The sequence below is a fragment of the Bubalus kerabau genome, chromosome 3, assembly GCF_029407905.1.
Source record: "Bubalus kerabau isolate K-KA32 ecotype Philippines breed swamp buffalo chromosome 3, PCC_UOA_SB_1v2, whole genome shotgun sequence".
Classification (NCBI taxonomy): domain Eukaryota; kingdom Metazoa; phylum Chordata; class Mammalia; order Artiodactyla; family Bovidae; genus Bubalus; species Bubalus kerabau.
In genome coordinates, this window is record NC_073626.1 from 165303094 (window position 1) to 165323541 (window position 20448).

Genomic DNA, 20448 nt, shown 5'->3' on the forward strand with positions numbered 1-20448 from the left:
ATATATCATTAATCTGGGTTATGCACAGTGGAGCGTGGGGCCAGGACCATGACATGGGTTTGGGTGAAATTTCTGGGGCTATTAAGCTGAGACATCTGTCTCTGAGTCTACTCATCTTACAACATGATTTCTTCACTCTCCAGGACTCCCCTGGCAGGATGGGGCTACATTCTCCTCTCTTCATGCTCACTGTTCATCATGGATAATCTTTTCAGATGTTGCTTCCTGCTTATGCACAGGAGTAAAGTATTTGCTGAGTTCAGAAGGAAGGCTTCTCTCTCAACCATTTAGTGTCCAGGCCTTCTTTCTCCTCAGTCACTTATAGAAAGATGTGTGCAACTCTTCCCAATTGTTACTGTATGTGAAAAGCTGGCTTTGGTATATTTGGGTCCCAGCTGTGACCAAATAGGCAAAGCCTGCCTGCCTGCCATCACTGGGTGAGCTCTCCTTGATGAGCTGAGTGGACCCTGACTGCTCGTATAGTCATGGCTGTGGCAGAATATGAAGAATATTCTTCATGGCCTTGGGTTTCCTGTTGCACTAGATTCCAGTTTCATCTCTTCATTTAATTTTTTAAACTTTACTGGGGAATAATTGACAAATATAATTGTATACTGGAGAAGGAAATGGCAACACACTCCAGTATTCTTGCCTGGAAAATTCCATGGACAGAGGAGCCTGGCAACCTACAGACCATGGGTCACAAAGAGTTGGACAGGGCTGACCATGGCTTCCTTGCTGGCTCAATCGGTAAGGAGTCTGCTTGCAATTCAGGAGACCCGGGTTTGTTGCCTGGGTCAGGAAGATCCCCTGCAGGAGGGGATGGCAACTCACTCCAGTATTCTTGCCTGAAGAATTCCACGGACAGAGAAGCCTGGTGGGCTACAGTCCACGGGATTGCAAAGAGTCGGACACAACAAGTGAGTAACACCTGACCATGTGCACACACACACATGATTATATACATTTAAAGTGTACAAGGTGATAATTTGATACACATACACACATTAGAGCAAGGTAAGTAACACATCTGGTAGTTCAGCTGGTAAAGAATCTGCCTGCAATGCAAGAGACCTGGGTTGGATCCCTGGGTTGGGAAGATCCCCTGGAGATGAGAACAGCTATCCACTCCAGAATTCTGGCCTGGAGAATTCCATGGACAGAGGAGCCTTGCAGGCTATAGTCCACAGGGGTCACAAAGAGTCGGACACAGCTGAGCGACTTTCCCTTTACACTTTTATCACCTCACATAAGTAACATAGTTAACTTTGTGTGTGTGGTGAAAATGCTTAAGATCTACTCTCAGCCACTTTTAAGTATACAATACTGTTTTATTAGCTAGAGTCCACCTCTCAGTTTTTATTGGGTTCTTTGTTATCTTCTGATAGTCTGGTATTTGGAAGGTGTAAGAATACACATTGGAATATTACTCAACCAAAGGAATGATAATGGGTCATTTGCAGAGACATGGATGGACCTAGAGTCTGTGATACAGAGTGAAGTAAGTCAGAAAGAGAAAAACAAATATATTTACTGTTTTATATATATATATGGAATCTATGGTACTGATGAACCTATTTGCAGGGCAGGAATAGAAATGCAGACATAGAGAACAATGGATGGACACAGAGGTGGGGTGGGCTGAATAGGGAAATTAAGATTGACATATATATATACTACCGTGTGTAATAGTAGCTAGTGGAAACGTGCTGTTTAGCACAGGGAGCTCAGCTCAGTGCTCTGTGGTGATCTGAATAGAACAGATGGTCAGAGAGGGAGGTCTTTGAAGGGAGGGATATATGTTTACATATAGCTGATTTAATTCATTGTACAGCAGAAACTAACACAGCTTTGTAATACAACTAAACCCCCTTTTTTTTTTTAAAGAAAAACAAAATCTTTTAAGGGCTTCAAAACCTTTCTTTTAAAGAATGTCAGCTTTGCCCTCCTCAACTGAAATCCCCAAAGCCCTTTATTAGCACCCTTTTTCCATCATGTTCTGAAGCCTGTCCTGACCTCTTTATTAGCTGGGGTCAGAGGAAGTGACCAACAAGCACTGAGTAGTGTGTGTCCCAGGAAAGGAGTACGTGCCTGGCGAGATTTCAATAGGAGGCAGGCTGGTCCCTCCCTGCTCTGCTATGTCCTGTCGTGTGAGCAGGAACAGTTACTTACCTTTTTGGGTCCCATGCTCCACATTTATAAAATTCTGCTCATAGTGCCCTCTTGGGCTCTTGTGCAAATTAAATAAGAAAGTCTGTGAAGAGTACTTAGCACTTTCTTTCAGTTATTCACTCAGCAAATATTTCTGGAACGTCTACTGTGGGCCAAGTACCCGTCTAGGTGCTGGGAATAAAACAGTGAACAGCCACTTATGGTTCTTCAACTGAAATTTAAGATGGATAATTCCAGGGAGCTCCCCAAATAAGATCTGTCTGTATTTTTCTAACATTGTTTAGTATTTATGATAAATGAACTCATGCTAGTTCCAGGCACAGATCCAAGCGTTTTGCACACGTAATCTTATGATAAACAAGCAGGACCTGCAGGATGTCATCATAAACGAGCCTTTATGTTGAGTCCCACAGCTTCTTCAGACTCCTCTTCTAGGACCAGTTTCTCCCTTGCCCTGTGATGGAAATCTGGGGCCAGATCCCACAATTTTTCTGGTCACTCTTAGGTAATAAAAATCCCCTAGCTGCTCGAGTTTCCCCAAACTGCCTCAGTTCAGTAATTTAAAGCGTTCATTCCCACATCACAGTCAAAATTCCTCAAGGTCATTTAGAGTTGAAGCTTCTTTTGCTACGTCACCTCCCCCTTCAACGATCCCCCTCACCCCTTGGGCCTTGGGCAGACTGGGAGCCATTGGTAGGCAGGGCTATGACCTCTGACCCTATACCAGGCACTTCTTTTGGATATGGGGAACACATCTCCTTCCTTAGCCTCTGGGCTGCCATCTTGGGCAGGCACTAGTCATATCTCCAGGCTGTGTACTCCCTCCTGTGTGCACACTATTTGGGGAAACACTCCCAAATCCGATGAACTCCCAAAGCATGGGCTTCCCTAACTCAGGAGACTCTTTCCAGAGCATATGCCAAACATAGTCCCCTTCTGACTTTTCCAGGCGTGGAAATGACCCAGGTCCTCTGTGTCCAGCAGGCTGAGGGCTGTAGGGAACACTTAGACTTACTCTCTGTCTGTCTCTTCTTTCACTGACTCCAGTTCCAGCACACAGCGCAAAAACTCCTTAGGTAGCAGGGACCACATGGTCTAATGGTTAGAACCAAAGACTCTGGGTTCAGAATTTCAGCCCTGGGTTCTGATGTCAGTTCTGCCACAAGCCAGCTGTGTGATGCTGGGCAATCTACTCCATGCACTCTGTGCCTCAGTTTCTTGATCTGTGTAATAGGGATGATGAGAAAGCCCATCGCCTAAAAGTTTCAGGAAGATTAAATAAGACACAATTTGTAAAGTCCTTAGAGCAGTTTCTCAGACATTTTGGGCAAGTGTGTGTTAAATAAATATCAGGTGGGGAAAAAAGTCTGAATGCTAAATAGCAAAGGCACGTTAATGGCAAATTTACCAGACACTCTTGACTTTTAGGTGTTCTGGGTTCTTTCATCTCAATCTCTTTCGGGTGAGGTCCAAGCAGGACTGCTTACAGCCTCAAGACCCTCAGGCATAGCTGGTTTTTGAGGAGAGTCTGAAGGTCTTTTTTTTTAAGCATTGTATTATAATTTTATTTATTTATGACTGTGCTGGGTCTTTGTTGCTGCACAGGCTTTTCTCTAGTTTTGGTGGGCGGGGGCTCGTCTCTAGCTGTGGAGTGTGTGGTCCAGGGCACTTCAGTAGTTGTGGTGCATGGGCTCTAGAGCCCAGACTCAGTAGTTGTGGTGCGCAGGCTTAGTTGCTCTGTATGGCATGTGGATCTTCCCAGACCAGGAATCGAACCTGTGTCTCCTGCATTAGCAGGCAAATTCTTTACCACTGAGTCACCAGGAAGCTCTGGAGGTCTTCTCAAATACTAGAAGACACCCAGTCCTGTTTTACTTCAAGTGCTAGAAACGCTAGAAAATATGTGGGTAGGGAGGGTGACTCAGGGCATTAGAAGGAATGACCATAGCAAGATTTCCCAGACAGAGTTTTCCAGAAAGGGTTTCTGGGAAAAGCAAAATGATGGTGGGCTCTGAGAGTTTCATTCTGTAACACTCCACCAGCCCAGCAGCCCTATTATCTCACATCTTGTTCTGCTCTGTTCGTTACTGTCCACTCAGGATGGGGACAGCCACATGGATTATGGGACATTTTTGAGTATCTTAAAACAATTAATTATCCTACTCTTGACAGGCTTAAGGGGGCTAAAACTGAAACACAGAGAAATTATGCAACTGAGCCAGTCACGTAGCATGGGTGGGGCTGAACTGGGTCAGATCTCTGGACTCCAGACTTACGTTGAATCTGATGAGATCCACCGCTGGGCTATTATCCCAGCACGGAGTTTGTTTAGTCACAGAAGCTGCTAACATGATTTCAGAGATGTGTGGTCAGGGACCCTGGGGTCATCTGGTGAAAATGACGTTACCAGGAAATTTAAAAACTCAGAGCTCTGGAGAAAGTTGTGTGTGAGGATGGAGTTGGAAAAAAAAAAAAATCAAAACAAGACTAGAAATTACCGTATATATAAACAAAAGGGAAATTATTTCACTATGGAAAATATGGATATAAGATAAAGGTATTGTTAGCTCAATGATAACTTCCAGAACATGCCAAGGTTAGTGTAGCCTCACAGAATTGGAGGAAACATTTTATCATTGCATGTTTGCATTTAATTTTGAGTATCTGGCCATCTAGGAATTCACTTAAAAAATGTTTCTAATTGAAGGATAATTGCTTTACAATATTGTGTTGGCTTCTGCCATACATCAACATGAATCATTCATAGGTATACACATGGCCCCTTTCTCTTGATCCTTCCTCCTACCTCACACCCCTTCCCACCCCTCTAGGTTGTTACAGAAGCCCCAGTTTGGGTTCCCTGAGTCATATGGCAAATTCCCATTGACTATCTATTTTACATATGATAGTGTATATGTTTCCATGCTACTCTCTTCATTTATCCCAGCCTCTCCTTCCCCCAACGCTTGTGTCCATGAGTCTGTTCTCTATGTCTACGTCTCCGTTGCTGCCCTGCAAATAAGTTCATCAGTGCCATCTTTCTAGATTCCATATATATGTGCTAATATATGATATTTGTTTTTCTCTTTCTGACTTACTTCATTCTATATAACAGACTCTAGGTTCATCCACCTCCTTATAACGGACACAAATGCATTCCTTTTTATGGCTGAGTAGTATTCCATTGTATATATGTATCACAGCCTCTTTATCCATTCATTTGTCAATGGACATCTAGGTTGCTTCCTTGTCCTAGCTATTGTAAATAGTGCTGCAATGAATATTGGGGTACATGTGTCTTTTTCAGTTATGGTTTCCTCAGGGTACAGGCCTAGGAGTAGGATTGCTGGGCCATATGATAGTTTTATTCCTAGTTTTTTAAAGTAATCTCCATACCTTATTCCATAATGGTTGTATCAATTTACATTCCCACCAACAGTGCAAGAAGCTTCCCTTTTCTCCACACCCTCTCCAGCATTTACTATTTGTGGATTTTTTGATGGTGGCCATTCTGATCAGTGAGAGGTGATATCTCATTGTTGTTTTGATTTGTATTTCTCTAGCAACGAATGATGTCAAACATCTTTTCATGTGTTTATTAGCCATCTTTATGTCTTCTTTGGAGAAATGTCTGATTAGGTCTTTTGCCCACTTTTTGATTGGGTTGTTTGTTTTCCTGGTATTGAGCTTATGAACTGCTTGTATATTTTGGAAATTAATCCTTTGTCAGTTGTTTCATTTGCTGTTATTTCTCTCATTCTAAGGGTTGTCTTTTCACCTTGTTTATAACTTCCTTTGCTGTGCAAAAGCTTTTAAGTTTAATTAGGTCCCACTTGGTTATTTTTGTTTTTATTTCCATTACTCTGGGAGGTGGGTCATAGAGGATCTTGCTGTGATTTATATCATACAGTGTTCTGCCCATGTTTTCATCTCAGAGGTTCATAATTTCTGGTCTTACATTTAGGTCTTTAATCCATTTTAGGTTTATCTTTGTGTATGGTGTTAGGAACTGTTCTAATTTTATTTTTTTACATGTAGCTGTCCAGTTCTCCCAGTGCCACTTGTTGAAGAAACTGTCTTTTCCTCACTGTATATTCTGCCTTCTTTGTCAAAGGTAAGTTGCCCATAGGTGAATGGGTTTATCGCTGGGCTTTCTATCTTGTTCCATTGGTCTATATTTCTGTTTCTGTGCCAGTAGAATACTCTCTTTATGACAGTAGCTTTATAGTATAGTCTGAAGTTAGGAAGATTGATTCCTCCAGCTCCATTCTTCTTTCTCAAGATTGCTTTGGCCAATCAGACTCCTTTGTGTTTCCACATGAATTGTGAAATTTTTTGTTCTAGTTCTGTGAAAAATGCCATTGGCAATTTGATAGGGATTGCATTGAATCTGAGGAATTCACTTTTTTAAAAAGTTTTATGAAGACTCAAAAGGAGTTGAAAAAATATCTTTCTTTGATTTTCTACTCTTTCTCAGTTCTTCTCTTGGTTCCCATCAAGTGAAGCAAAGAAGAGTAGACAGAGAATGGGTTCTATAATTGTGGAGATCTGGGTTCAAATCTTGATTCTAATACTTTAATAATTATATGTATATATATATATATATAATTTATTTGTTTTGGCTGTGATGGGTCTTCATTGCTGCACAGGCTTTTTTCTCATTGTGGAAAGTGGAGGCTACTGTCTACTTAGGGTATGAAGCCCTCCCATTGCTGTGGCTTCTCCTGGTGCAGAGCACAGGCTCTATAGTGCATGGACTTCAGTAGCTGCGGCTCACGGGCTCCAGAGCCCAGGCACAGTAGTTGTGGTATATGGGCCTTGTTGCTCCACAACATGTGGGATCTTCCTGGACCAGGGGTTGAACCCTTGTCTCCTACATTGGCAGGCAGATTCTTTACCACTGAGCCTCCAGGGAAGCCCCCTGACTCTACTACTAATGAGGTGGTCTTGAGCAAATTACTTAGTGTCTCTGACCTTCAGTTTCCTTATTTATGGAACAGTTATAGTGATACTTACTAACAGGGTTGAAGTAAGCAAAGTCTCTCCCGATGCCTGGTTCACAACAGACACTCATCTAGGGATGGGCTGCAGCGTATCTTAGACTCATGAAAAATCCCAGTTCAAAATGGATTTATCAAAGGAGTACAGCACGGATGCAAGGATAGATCCAAAGAACAGACTAAAGAACTCAGAAGTAGACCAACTAAGTGCTTAATTAATTTTTGACAAAAGTCACAATATAATTCAATGGGAAAAGGGTGATGTTTTCAACCAGTGGTGCTGGAGCAATTGGACATCTATATACAAAAAAAGAAAATAAACTTTGATTCATACCTTGCATCATGTCCAAAAATTAACTTGAAATGGATCATAAACCTAAATGTAAGAGCTAAAACTTTACCCTTTGAGGAGAAAAACAGGAGAAAATTTTTGTGACTTTGGGTTATACCAATTTTTTTTTTAGAAAACAAAAAGCACAAATCTGATAAGGTGGACTCATCCGTGTTAAGAAATGTTTGCTAGTCAAAAAGACGCTGCTAAGAAAATGGGAAGCCACAGACTAGGAGAAAATATTTGCAAAATGGATTTGTTTCTTTAATATTGCTGTCTTCTTGATACTGTGGTATAAAGTAGATGTAATCAATAATTCTTGTGTCCTCCCCATCCTCTCCCTGATAGAGTGCACTTTCTATATGCTTTCCCTTCCTCCCTTACTGCTTATGTCATTATTCACAGCCATAATTCTCATAATATTGTTATGAGTGAGGGCTGGAGAGAAGACTGAAACTTGTGTTATGAGGTTGCAAGCGCTTCATCTAAATTCCATTCTTGGTGGGAGAGAAGAGAGCAATGATGAAAAATACAGAGACAAGCATGTGTCCATTAGGAAGCAACCTGAAGCTGTTGGCAACCCTCTCAACAATGACAACAAAAAGCATAGACTGAGCATATGGCACTAAGGGCTGTGCTTGCATCATTTAACTGTAAGAGAAACATATGCAGGAGTCATCCTAGGGTCCCAGAAGAAGCAGGGCCACCAAGCAGGCCTCCAGAAGAAATTCATCTGGGTTGTTCCTTCCTGACACCTGCAATGGATTTTGTTCTTCCTGTGTCTCTGGATTGCTTTATCCTTTGGACGTCATTCTTGATTCATCCACGTCTTTTCTTGGTTTTACCATTTTGGGACTGTTGGCTTGATTTTGAAGATTTATTTTGTTTGAAACTGCAGTCTCTGTTTGGCTTGCTGGCACCAGACTTCGTACTTCCTTGCTGTGTAAATCTGGTAACCCTCCCTGCAATCTCCTCTCTGTGTCTTAAAGCTTCCAGTTTGCAGTTTTGGGCCATCCCTGGGTGATTACCTATCTCATATATCCCAAGGTACATAAGCATCATTACTGGCATCAACAGGCAACACTCTTATGGGTCTCTCTTGTTCTTATGTCCCTGGCAAACCACTGTAAGCAGAGTTGAAGGAGAAAGCCTTCAGGTACTTATGACAAGTACAGGTTGAGGAGGCCATGTCTGCCTTGGCCAAGGAAGTTGTGGCACTTTTGAAGTAGATGTAACTGTGAGGATGTCCTTATGGATGTCAGCCAAGTTCCTGTGTATGGAAGATCTTGGAGTTGGAATGGTCAGCCTGTTGATACTTGAGAGTCAGCTGAAGACTTATGGGTGAGCACAGATCAAACCACAGGGTGAGTAGACCAGTGGGGAAAACAGAGCATGTGCTCACCATTCTGCTCTTTCCACAGGTGTCCAAATAGAATTAGAGCCAGTGGCAGCAGTGAAAGTCCCAGTGCCTGGGATATATATATGCATGTGTATGTATCCAGCTTCCCGCTGGAGCAGAGGGAAGGTACCATGTTTCCCTTCAGCTTCAATTTAACAACAGCAAGACCACAAGAGATGTTTTCTCTAGAGTTGATTCCCCACAATAGTCTGGCTGCAATTCACAGGCTGCAGAACAATGCGGGTGGGGGTAGGGGGGAGGGTGCAGAGAATCCCTTTGGGTTTATTTCAATTTAGTATGAGAACCTCTTAGAATAAGTAAGCATCCTGGGGAGAGGAAGGACAGACACCAAAGTCTTCAATTTTGATCTCTGTGATCATTTTAACCCAGGGTCTGCTAGGTTTCAAAAGCTTGAACTGTGGTCAGTTGCTCATCAGAAGAATTCCTGCTCCTCCGCTGACCTGCTCCTCCCTTGACAGCAAAGTGATGTGTGAATGGTCTCTGTGTGATGCTCTGGAGGAGCAGTTATGTGCCCTAGAACTGGAGAAAAATTTGTCCACAGTAAGTATCTTGCACTGTAAACTGTTTCCACTTCACATAGACTGTTGAAAAGCATCTGGAAGATATATATTCATTATTGTTAAAAAAATAGATTTATGAGTGTTATGAGATTATGATGCAGAAGACAGAACCTCTCAGTGTTTTTAAAGTGCAAACCACACTCACTAGCCTTGTCTTAGAGTGATCAAGCTGACAGGGACTCAAAAACTCACACAGTTCATATAATTTTACCTACTGAAGCCCCCAACGTCCAACAATTTTACAGTTCAGGAATCTGAGGAGCGGAAAGGCTCGGGGAGGATTTATTATATTTGCATAGTCAGTGGAAGAGCTGAAACTTAAGCCCTGGTTCCTTGATAGTAAATCCTGCACTTGCCTCTAACTGTCTTTTATCTAAATTAAGGTATTTGACTTTCTGTCTTTGAAAACCTGTATAGACATCACGGTTATTTCCCCAGAGGGAGATGAAGCATGAACTAATTTTCAATGAGAGTGAGTCTGGGGGGAACAGTTCCAACTGGGCACATTCTTTCCTCCTTTTTTCATGGCCACCTGAAAACTTTGGCTGGGTGCTGGGGGGTGGGACGCTCTTCCCACTTCCCAGTCTTTTTCTTTTCACAGCTGCAAAGTTCAGTGAGTTGAACTGCTGTGCTGTGAGTTCACTGTTCACTCTGCCACGACCAACCTCTGTTGTAAATTTTCCTCCCAGAACACGTGACGATGCATTTCTTGACTATATATCCCAAGAGCAGCGGCAGAATTGTCAGAGCGCAGAGCCCCACACGCAGGAAGAAAAAGGCTCTTGGACCTGACCATTTAGGAATTCAGGACTTGGGACAAATTCGCTAGCTTTTGGTAAGTCAGCAATGCCACTTTGCTTCAGAAACTTGAAAGGCTACTCCTGGCAATTTGTAGATGCAGTTTTCTCTTCCTTTCCTTTTTTCTAAGGCAGTTTTGTCTTGAATTAAAAATAGGTTGATGCTTGGCAGTGAAAAGTAAACTTTCTTTTTTTCTGCTCCATCAGCTCAAAAAGTTTCCCAGGGATTCAGACCTTATTTCTTTTCTCTCCGCACCCCTGTCTTAAAGGGATTTTTTTTTTTTTTTTGCTTTTAAACTGATTGAAGCAAAGCCTTTCACATGTTCACTTTATGAAATGAAAATTTGATGGACATGTAAAAAAATGAAAGTCTTCTTTTTTTTCCTCCCACCTCCCGGTGCCCATTTCCCCGCGCACCCCAGTCCTCATAGCTGACTCCTGTTAACCACTAAGAGGGACTTAGAGTTACTTCTCCAGGTAGCAGCTGTAAACCTTTCTGATCCTATAGTTCCGCAAACCTGGTGCTGCCCTCTTTTCTGTAACTGCGGTCGGGTGGGAGAGTCCTAACCTGCAGCTTTCTCCCCAGCTCCTGGCAGTGTGAGCTGAGCTTCAATGCTGAAGATGGAGTCTCTGAACAGCACAGACGCTGGCACCGCAGCCCCCAGCGCCCCCCTAGAGTCCCCCGTATCCGGCAGCGGCCACGGCAACGAATACTTCTACGTTCTGGTGGTCATGTCCTTCTACGGCATTTTCTTGATTGGGATCACGCTGGGCTACATGAAATCCAAGAGGCAGGAGAAGAAAGCCAGCCTTCTGCTGCTGTACAGGGACGAGGAGCGGCTCTGGGGGGAGGCCATGAAGCCGCTGGCCACGCTGTCTGGTCTGAGGTCGGTGCAGGCGCCCACGATGCTGAATGTGTTGCAGGAGAGCGTGGCTCCTGCCCTATCCTGCACCCTCTGCTCCATGGAGGGTGACAGCGTGAGCTCTGAGTCCTCCTCGCCCGATGTGCACCTCACCATCCAGGAGGAGGGGGCGGACGATGAGCTGGGGGAGACTTCTGAGACCCCCCTCAACGAAAGCAGCGAAGGGTCCTCGGAGAACATCCATCAGAATTCCTAGCACCCCCTAGGACCCTCTGGAGGTGACCCTATGAACCAGCACCCTTAGAGCGAGGAAGGACACTTTCCGTATCGGGTTTCACTTTTGCAGGGCAACTGCCACTTCCAAGGGACCCACGGCAAGCCCCTGAATAGGGGGTGGGGTGGGGTGGTCGTGGTGGTAGTAGGGGTCAAGGCTCAGACGGGGCCAGCCGCAGCCTGGAGTCCGCCTCATGCCTGTGGTGTAGACCTGCAGCTGAAACAGGCCTGAAGACGCGTGGTGTGTACCTTTCCTTGGGTCCTGGCGGGCGGGGTTCCCGTGCGGAACTCGGCAGGTGGGATGTCCTTGCGATTGTACTCTCAGGGGATGCCCCGGGTAACTCCTGCAGCATCTGCCTACTCCCAGGGCTGCCAAAGGCTTAGGGCGTCCCAAGGGACTAGTTTCGGTTTGCTAATTTGCCCAGAGCTTTGTTCTTCTAGATCTGATTCGCTGTAAGAGCCTTTAATGTGAACCTGTGGTATTAGTTCACCATAGGTTACAGAGCTTCTTTTAGGGGGTCTTTCTGGATAGAGCAGGGGGATATTTGTTGGAGGGGGACTTTTGATGGGAGGAAGCTGGAGATCTCTACCTGGTCCATTTGCCTACTGTAAGGAGAAAACCAGGCGACTTTTAAACCGGTCAACATGAGCTGAGATGATAAGAATAATCTGCTACTTGACCCTTTGTCTAACCTGTGACCTTGAACTCTGACCTGGGACCATCCAGCATCATGTGCTGGCATGACCTTTTTTTTTTTTTTTTGGAAGGGTTTCCCCAGAATCTAACCTGCATTCCGAATGGCTGTGCAGGGAATATTCCTGATCTTTCCAGAAGGGGTGATGGTGGGGTTGAACCAAGCCAAACTGTTAGCTCCGCTGCTGCTTTTTATTCCCAGCCCAGTTTTCTGAGCTGGGAAAAGATATACTGTGGGCCTCCCCGACATGGCATTTGGTCACGTAGCTGAGACTTAGAAGGGCATACTCTGGCAAGATTGTTCAGAGTTGGGGGTCCTCTGTTTGTGAATCCCAAGCCCAGACTCTGATATGCTGTGTGGTCCTGCGCATGTCATCCACAGACTTACTGCCTTCCTAAGACTCCTGATCATCTAGATCCCCAGGGGTCTGGGAGGATGTCTTTAGATTTTAAGACTCTGTGATGAATCCTACATGGCCTGGTGTGAGGAAGCTTGGACAGACTATTTCCTCACTGGCCAGTAGTCTGCAAAAGGATCTGCTTACTTAAAGGAGCAGTTGGTGACCGAAAACACGTGTAACTGGGAGATCCAGGGCGGCTCCCCCACCATCCCCTGCTGTCACTTTCCCAGCAGTGAATCCAAGAGGCAGATCCCATATTTTACTCCGCCGAGTTGTCTGGGTGGTGGACTGTTAACACTCCGGTTCAGGGAATGAGACATCTAAGAGAAAAGACTCAGGAATGCGTGCTAATGTCTCCCTGTATTCCTGTGGTCAGTCACTTTGCAGCAGACTCTTTGAGCCCTCGAAGACAAGGAGGAAGAGAAACACACCAAAAGGTCAAATTTAATTCTAGTAAAAACATAAAACTTTTTTTTTAAACAAACACAATCTCCCTGGACTGGAGACAGCAGTAACTACTGTTCCCATGGAAGGGTTAACAGCGTAGAGACTGGTTTATCAGCTCGCCTTAACATAGTGCTAGAGGAAATTTATGTTTGGCGGGGGAAAAGGGCCCTCCGTTCACTTTAAAATTCAGAGTGTGGATTTACTCCAAAGGGGGCTGTTTAAGGTGAAAGAAGCCAAGTTGAGTTTGGCCCCTTGCCTGGAATCACTTGAATTCTGAAACTTTACTGCGACGGACATGTGCGTTGTCACATTTTCCATTGCTTAATCCTGAAGTTTGGTGCAAGTCTATCTGCGCCTATTAAAAAGTGATGTATATACTTCCTTCTTATTCTATTAAGTTGTATAAAATTGTCTTCTGTATTTAACAGTTTGTAATTTTCACGATATTTTTTTTAATTTAAATAAAAAAACACATTTTCCCTATGGAAGTTATGAGTTCTCTCTTTGATTCTTTAATATAACTCCTAGTTTCTAAGACATCCCAGATGCATTTTTCCAAGCCATCTCTGAATCCGGGTCATCTTTCAAATCAGACTCACATGAAAGCATATCTTATTTCTGCCTAAATCATAGAATGAGCAGGGCTGGGGTTTTCCTTCCTTTGAAGGAAAGCTTTTCCATGCTTTGCAGTGAATAAGAAGCAGGCTGCACGTGGGTCTTACATCCACTTCTGTTTTTCAATTTGGTGGTCATGGGGCCTTGGAACTTGAACATGGAATGACATAGTGACTGTGGCAAAGATGTTGCTCCAAACCTGGTTGCAAGAAAACCTTTGATTTACATGTTGGCTGGACGAATATTCACACATGGCTGCAACAGCACAGACAAATGGGCAAGGAGCTGCTATATATAGATGTTGTGTATACATTCATATGGACACAAACATAATGGGGAGGCAGAGTTTTACATAGACACAAACTTAAGAACATACCCAAGCACACAGGCCATGAGTTGGGGTTGGTCCTCCTTCCTCTCCCAGTACCACCCTCGCCTCCAGCCCTCATGAAGACTGATTGTCTAGTTTCCTCCCCTGGGGTCTTGCTTTAGCTCTGGTCCAGGTTGAGCACAGCCAGCCTATCTCCTTTAAATTTGTATTTACATAGTAAGAAACGCTAAAGAAAAATTACCCAAACCAGTGACTTGTCTTAAATTATGCAGATGGTAGAGAATAGCCTCACTTTTCTGTTTCTCTGTTTTGTGCAAGGTGTTTGGCTTTTCTGTTTGAAGTAAATGCTTCCCCTGTGTTCACAAATAACTGTCTCCCTAAAGGATTTATCTGGCCAAGGTACAGGGGAGCCTGGATCCTTGTCAAGGTACAACAAGTGTCTCAGTCCACCTGCAGGTACTTTGACAATGTAAGATGAGAAGATTATTTTAAAAGACAAGGAAGCCCTTCAGTTGATTCCAGCTTAATGTCATTCTTGGGGAGGAAACAGTTAAGGAAAGAAGCTTTTACCGTGGGCGGAAGAAGAGGGAATTCTAAACTCTAATTGTCCTAAAAATATGTGGAGTACACTGTGTCGTTTTAATGGAATATTTGTTTTCTTTAAAAAAAAAAAAAACAAACTTCTAAGCAGAACCTAAGACCCAAGGGGTTTAGTCTGTGTGGATTTACTCATGCATGTGAGAAACTGGAGAAGGGAATTTGGCCTCATGCACCTAGGATATTAGAACCATATTTTAAAGCACTTAAATGTTAGGGATGAGGTAAATGGATCGTCTTGCTTGTTCCATGCTGTTCTAATTACACCTTTGTACGTCAAAGTCAGACAGGGATGCTGCAGAGAAAAAAAGATTTCTTCCACGGGCAGAATCACAGGATCAAAACTACCGGGAAAGGCTGAAGCTGGGCCAAGGCGTGAGTGCTCTTGGCCTGTGATTCTGGTTGGAAAGTCGATCCCATGGTACATTTCAGAACTGCAATTGGAGGGTTTTGTGGTCAGGCATGCACTTTCAGGGCTCAGCTGAAGAACGGTCATTTACCATCCTGTAAAATGCTGCTCTGACCCTAGACATTGTGGAAAGGACGGAACACGGAGCTTACAATGCAATGAATACCCTAGGTTTAGAGCATACATTTGCTGAATCATCTCTTCCAGAATCTAGGCACCTTGTTGAAGGAAATCAGGCAGTATCGTGGGTTGTGGAGCAGGAGGTGGAGTCTAAGGTTGGAGGGAGACACAGCAGCTGATTGACCAGCTGCTCAGGCACGGGCTGGACCACTGGACGCAGGATGAAATTAGGGGTTCCGAAGAGGCTGCTCTGTTGCTCTGGGAAAGGTATCCATCCTCTCTGACCTGGAGGCTCTGTATTTCCAAGTGAGGGCAAGCAGGCCTTCCTCTTTAGGCAGCTGCTACTGAAAAGAATGGTGAAGCATCCTACTGAACAAACTGAACGTGGCATGAAGCTTACAAGAAACCAAAAAAAAAAAAAAAAAAGCAGCTCCAGGCTTCTACTTTTTAAAATATATCCTGGGCATGCATCTGCACATGAAGTCGCTGAAAACGCCTCTTCTGTGCACGGTTTCCTCAGGAGACGGCAATGTTCAGGGAAAGGACATATTTTGCCAAAGGAGAAGGGTCATAAGAGAGAAAAACCACTGTTCAGTTCTGCCTTTCTCCGTTTCTGAAATGTTTCCTCCCACAGGAAGGAACAGTTTGGGATGTGAGCTGTTACCATGGAGATAAGCAGCCAAGGTCACTTGTTTGAAGGAGCCCATGGCCCCACGGCACTGAATCATTACGGAGACTTTAGGAAGCTAGGATTTGGTTCTTGATTCAGACAACCGAGCTTTGAGCCCACAGCAGCCTACGTTCATAGCTTGGAGGAGAGGGCGCAGGGAGAACACATGTGCTCACTGCACACACACACATATATACACATACATACACACACACACACGTGCACACAACACTCCATACAACCCCATCTTTCTTCTCCTTGCACTTCCTGTGCTCCATTCGATATGGGGCAAGATTTCTTATAATGTAAATAATATATTCATACATTGATTTTTTTTTGCTAAGAAACATTATCAAAGAATCTTTGTAAAATCTTCAAAGATCAATATACAATGAATATTACACAATATCACATCAATACCTATACTTACTTTTTTCTGTCCTTAATGGTTTTCCGTTCCCTGTTCTGAGATGGTGAATAACATCATCTCTCTTTTCTTAGTTGATTCCAGCTGTTATAACAAAGCACCATATTCTGGGTGGCTGAAAGACAGCAGAAATTTATTTCTTACAGTTCTGGAAGTGACAGCATGGATGCACTCTGGTGAGGAGCCCCTTCCGTTTTCAGGTGGCTCACTTCTCACTGTGTCCTCATGTGGCTGAAGGAGAGCCAGCTAGCTCTGTGGCCCCGTCTAAGAGCGCTAATCTCATTCATGAGTGCTCTACCCTCACGGCCTAGTGACCTTCAAAGCCCCCATCTCCAAATTCTATCACACTGGGGATCAGATTCAACATATAACTGTTGAAAGCGAAAGTCGCTTAGTCATGTCTGACTCTTTGCAACCCCATGGACTGTATATGGCCATGGAATGCTCCAGGCCAGAATACTGGAGTGGGTAGCCTTTCCCTTCTCCAGGGGATCTTCCCAACCCAGGAAGCGAACCGGGGTCTCCTGCATTGCAGGTGGATTCTTTACCAGCTGAGCTACATGGGAATCCCGATGGCTGTTGAGGGGACATAAATATTCAGTCCATAACATCTCTTCTCCTAACCTCCCATCCTGTTACCCCCTTCACTTCTTTCCATTATACAAAAAGAACAACAGCAAAAAAATCTAGTAACTACAACCTGTAATAACCTTTTATGATGTGCCAAACATATACTTCACCTGGTTGTTACAATCCTATGCTTTAAGCTTCTACTTTCGTCTAGGTACTTCACTAAGTGCTGGGGAAAATGTATTAGTAACAGCCACTCAACCCCCAGAGAGGCCATAGTCTCCATGAAGATGAATTTGCAATGAATATTACTTAGTCATAAAAAGGAATGAAATCGTGCCATTTGCAGAGATGCAGATGGAGTTAGAGATTGTCATACAGAGTGAATTAAGTCAAAAGAGAAAAGCAAATATTGTATATTAATGCATATGCGTGGAATCTAGAAAGGTGGTACAAACGAACCTATTTGCAAAGCACATGTTTGCTCTCTATTAGACATGTGGACACCAAGGGGGAAGGAGGGTGGGATGAGTGGGAAGATTGGGATGGCATATACACACTATTATGTATTAAATTAATAACTAATGAGAACTGACTGTATAGCACAGGGAAATTTATTCAGTGCTCTATGGTGACCTAAATGGGAAGGAAATCCCCCCAAAAGGGGATATATGTATGTGTATAGCTGATTCGCTTTGCTGTACAACAGAAAATAATACAACATTACAAAGCAACTATACTTCAATAAAATAAAATTAAAAAACCACATCTCTGCTTCTGGTTAATCTATAACATTAGTTGAGGATTTCTGTGTGCAGGGTCTTTTGGATATCAGAATGCATAACTTGTATCTTTGAATAGTTTTAGGGCATAGTGGTGTTATTAAATGAACAAAATGTATTGTTTACCTAATATTTGCTTTACTCTGTGATAGGTGCTTTCCCTTTGATGGTCTTACTTTATCATCCCAAGGAAACTCTAGGTGAGTTCTTTGATACTGTTAATGTAGATATGAAGCTTGAGGTTCAAGGAAGTTGCAGGTCAATGTAATGAATGATCAGGGTTCCAGTGCTGGTCTTGGATATACAGTCTGATGATCTTGAAATCAGCAAGGAGCAGAGAGACTCAGAATCTAGTCCTATCCCAGGAATTAGGCAACTCTGTGGCATTACATATATTGCTCAGCCTTCTGGGCACGCTTCCTCATTGGTAAAATGGAGATAATGGTATCTTCCCTCCTGACCTCAAAGCATTGTCAGAACAGCTTAGGAAGCAGCTGGGAAAATAGAGTTTTCTTACAGAGACAATGATTTGTTCATCTTGGAGAGGCAGCCGTATGTAGACATCATAGCATTCATCAATATCCAGTTCTTCTCCCCTCTGAGAACATGGAAATTTCCACTTCTTAACTCCTTTTCTTGCCCCTTCTCCCCTACCACCAGGGGTCAGGCAGGCATAGGACTCATTCTGCTTGATGTAAACTGAATGGAAGTGATGTATGTCACATGTGAGCTGAGTCAGTGAAAAGCCCACACGTGATTCTCTAGTTGCCCTCTTTACCTGCATGTTTTCAATGAGACTGTATGTTTCAGATGGTACCAATACCAGGTAAAGCCTGTGTCAGCCTGGAAGAATGAGTTATTGCCTAAAAGGCAATTGTCTGGAGAGTTGCCCAAACCTGCAGCTGGCTTTATGTGAAGCAATAGTAATCTAAGTTTCGGTAAATATTGAGACATTGGGGTTTCTTGCTACTGCAGCATAATCTTGCCCATCAGACTTAATACATAGTTTGACCATATTATACAGACCGAATGTTGGCAGTCACCTTCTAGGTTATCTAATCCAACCCCTCTGGTTAATGATGGAAAAGTTAAGGCTCACAGCAGTTAAGTGTTGTGTTCAGAGTCTTGGGAGGAGGCAGGAGCAGAACTGGGGCTACAGGCCAGGTCTCCTGATGATAGTTGGTTCTAATCCTCATGGTAGGTATGCCATGGAGGTCTCTGCCCTAGCTTAGTGAAATCAAAATAGCCAGAGAGGGTCTTCTCCTTTGAGCTCCTCACCTTGAGCTTCTCTGAGCAGCACTGAGTGTATTTACTGGCTTCAAAAACCCTGCTGGGAAGTAGTTTCTTTTTTCCTGGTCAAACCCTGGCATTGACTGCCCTTTTGGAAGGATGGATCTAAGCAGGCAGAAGTAAACACATTCCCCCAAAGCAATGCAATGTGATATTACTGGAAACTTTAATAAAAGGGAAGAAGCTATAAATAGGGGGAGGGAAATATTCAAACGGGGTTGAATGCAATTGTCCTGTGCACAGCTTACTGGATTTCGGCTTTCGGTTTTATTTTTTGCCTGCTTTGGCTTAGCTCCAGTGCCAGAGCAGGTCATGGCCAGGCGCCCAGCGCAGAGTACTCCCAGGACTGATGTCCCTACGTTCTGGGCAATGATCCTTGAAGGAAAATGCTGAAGGTCCAACTCTAGATTAGTGTTTCAAAGGATGCAGAAACCAATAGACATGCCACTGATCATTATTTGAATGTTCTTAGCCCTAATATGCAAAGAATGATCTCTCTCTCATTTCAATCTCCCTTTTATCACTTAGAACTTCTCCCAAAGAATTGAACATGGTGCTTGGGTAGAGCGATTTTTGTTTCTTTTTCAAAATTTCTTCCTTTTTATATTTCCATTACACTATCCTCATGCCTCAATTTTAGCAGAAGTGAAACTCTTTCCCATAGGATTATATACCTTGTGAAAGCTGGAATCATATATTATTATTTTTGTAGGTAGTACCCAGTTTGGACTGGAATTCCTCAGGACTCTCTCTTATCATTTTCTTTTCTTTATATCATATATATTCTCCTTGGGGATCCCATTCACCCTCAAATTTTCAACTAATATGTAAATTATTAGTGAAATCAAAATATGTAAATAATCACCTGTCTTGTGCTAAGCACCAGACATTGTTCTCAGGATATTTAATTCTCGTGATAAGTTAAGACAGAGGAATTTTTAAACCTATTCTAAAGATGAGGAAAGTGAGGCATAGAGAGATTAAGAGCATTAACCAGGTTCTCATAGTTAGCAGCAGAACTGGAATTTGAGCCAAGCAACCTGGTTGCAGAGTTGATGCACAAACAGCCTGCTCTGCTTTCTCTCTGTCTTTAAGTCCTGGTCCCAGTCCTTCAGCTTTAGCCTAGACTCCTCTTGTGGACATCTGTGACTATGGCTCTATTCACCAGATGTTCCATAATTACTTCAAATTCCTGTCATCAAAACTCAAACTCATTATCTTTCCTCGTAAATCTGTCCCCTAACTTACATTTCACAGGTGTCAGAAACATCAGTAGAATGTTTATCCTTTACCTTATATCTCAGGCCCTCTCTGAAACCTCTTTCCATCAACATGGTCATTATTTACCCCTCAAAGTATTTCTTTAATCAGGAAAATACTAAAGACCAGAGAAGAATGTTATAAAAAGGAAAAGATGACATGAACAGAGCCACACTTACATAAAGAGCGGTTTAATATTTAGGATTGTGTGTGCTAGCCAGTGGCTGTGTGAAAAAACCCAGTCTCTGTCATCCTGGTGTTTAGAATCTTCCCATGCTGTAAGATCAAAGAAGATAGAGGGAGCAGGTAAAGAAGAATTCCTGGTGATAGGTGAGAAGTGCCTGGATTGGGGCAATGGCAGGTGAAATGGAGACATACTGAGTTGGCTAAAATGTTCGTGTGTGTTTTCCCATTTGAAT

The 20448-nt window shown here is 43.3% G+C and overlaps 1 protein-coding gene across 1 annotated transcript; it reads left to right on the forward strand.

Annotated features, from left to right (window-relative positions):
• The first annotated feature begins 10246 nt into the window (after positions 1-10246).
• On the forward strand, positions 10247-13431 carry KCNE4 (potassium voltage-gated channel subfamily E regulatory subunit 4). Its single transcript, XM_055574803.1, has 2 exons — positions 10247-10318; positions 10867-13431. The coding sequence occupies exon 2, from the start codon at positions 10893-10895 to the stop codon at positions 11397-11399; it is 507 nt and encodes a 168-aa protein (XP_055430778.1). The 5' UTR covers positions 10247-10318; positions 10867-10892; the 3' UTR covers positions 11400-13431.
• The last annotated feature ends 7017 nt before the right edge of the window (positions 13432-20448 follow it).

What these genes read in the sequence shown, in the direction of transcription:
- KCNE4 (XM_055574803.1), top strand. Translation starts at nt 10,893, where the DNA reads ATGCTGAAGATGGAGTCTCTGAACAGCACAGACGCTGGCACCGCAGCC.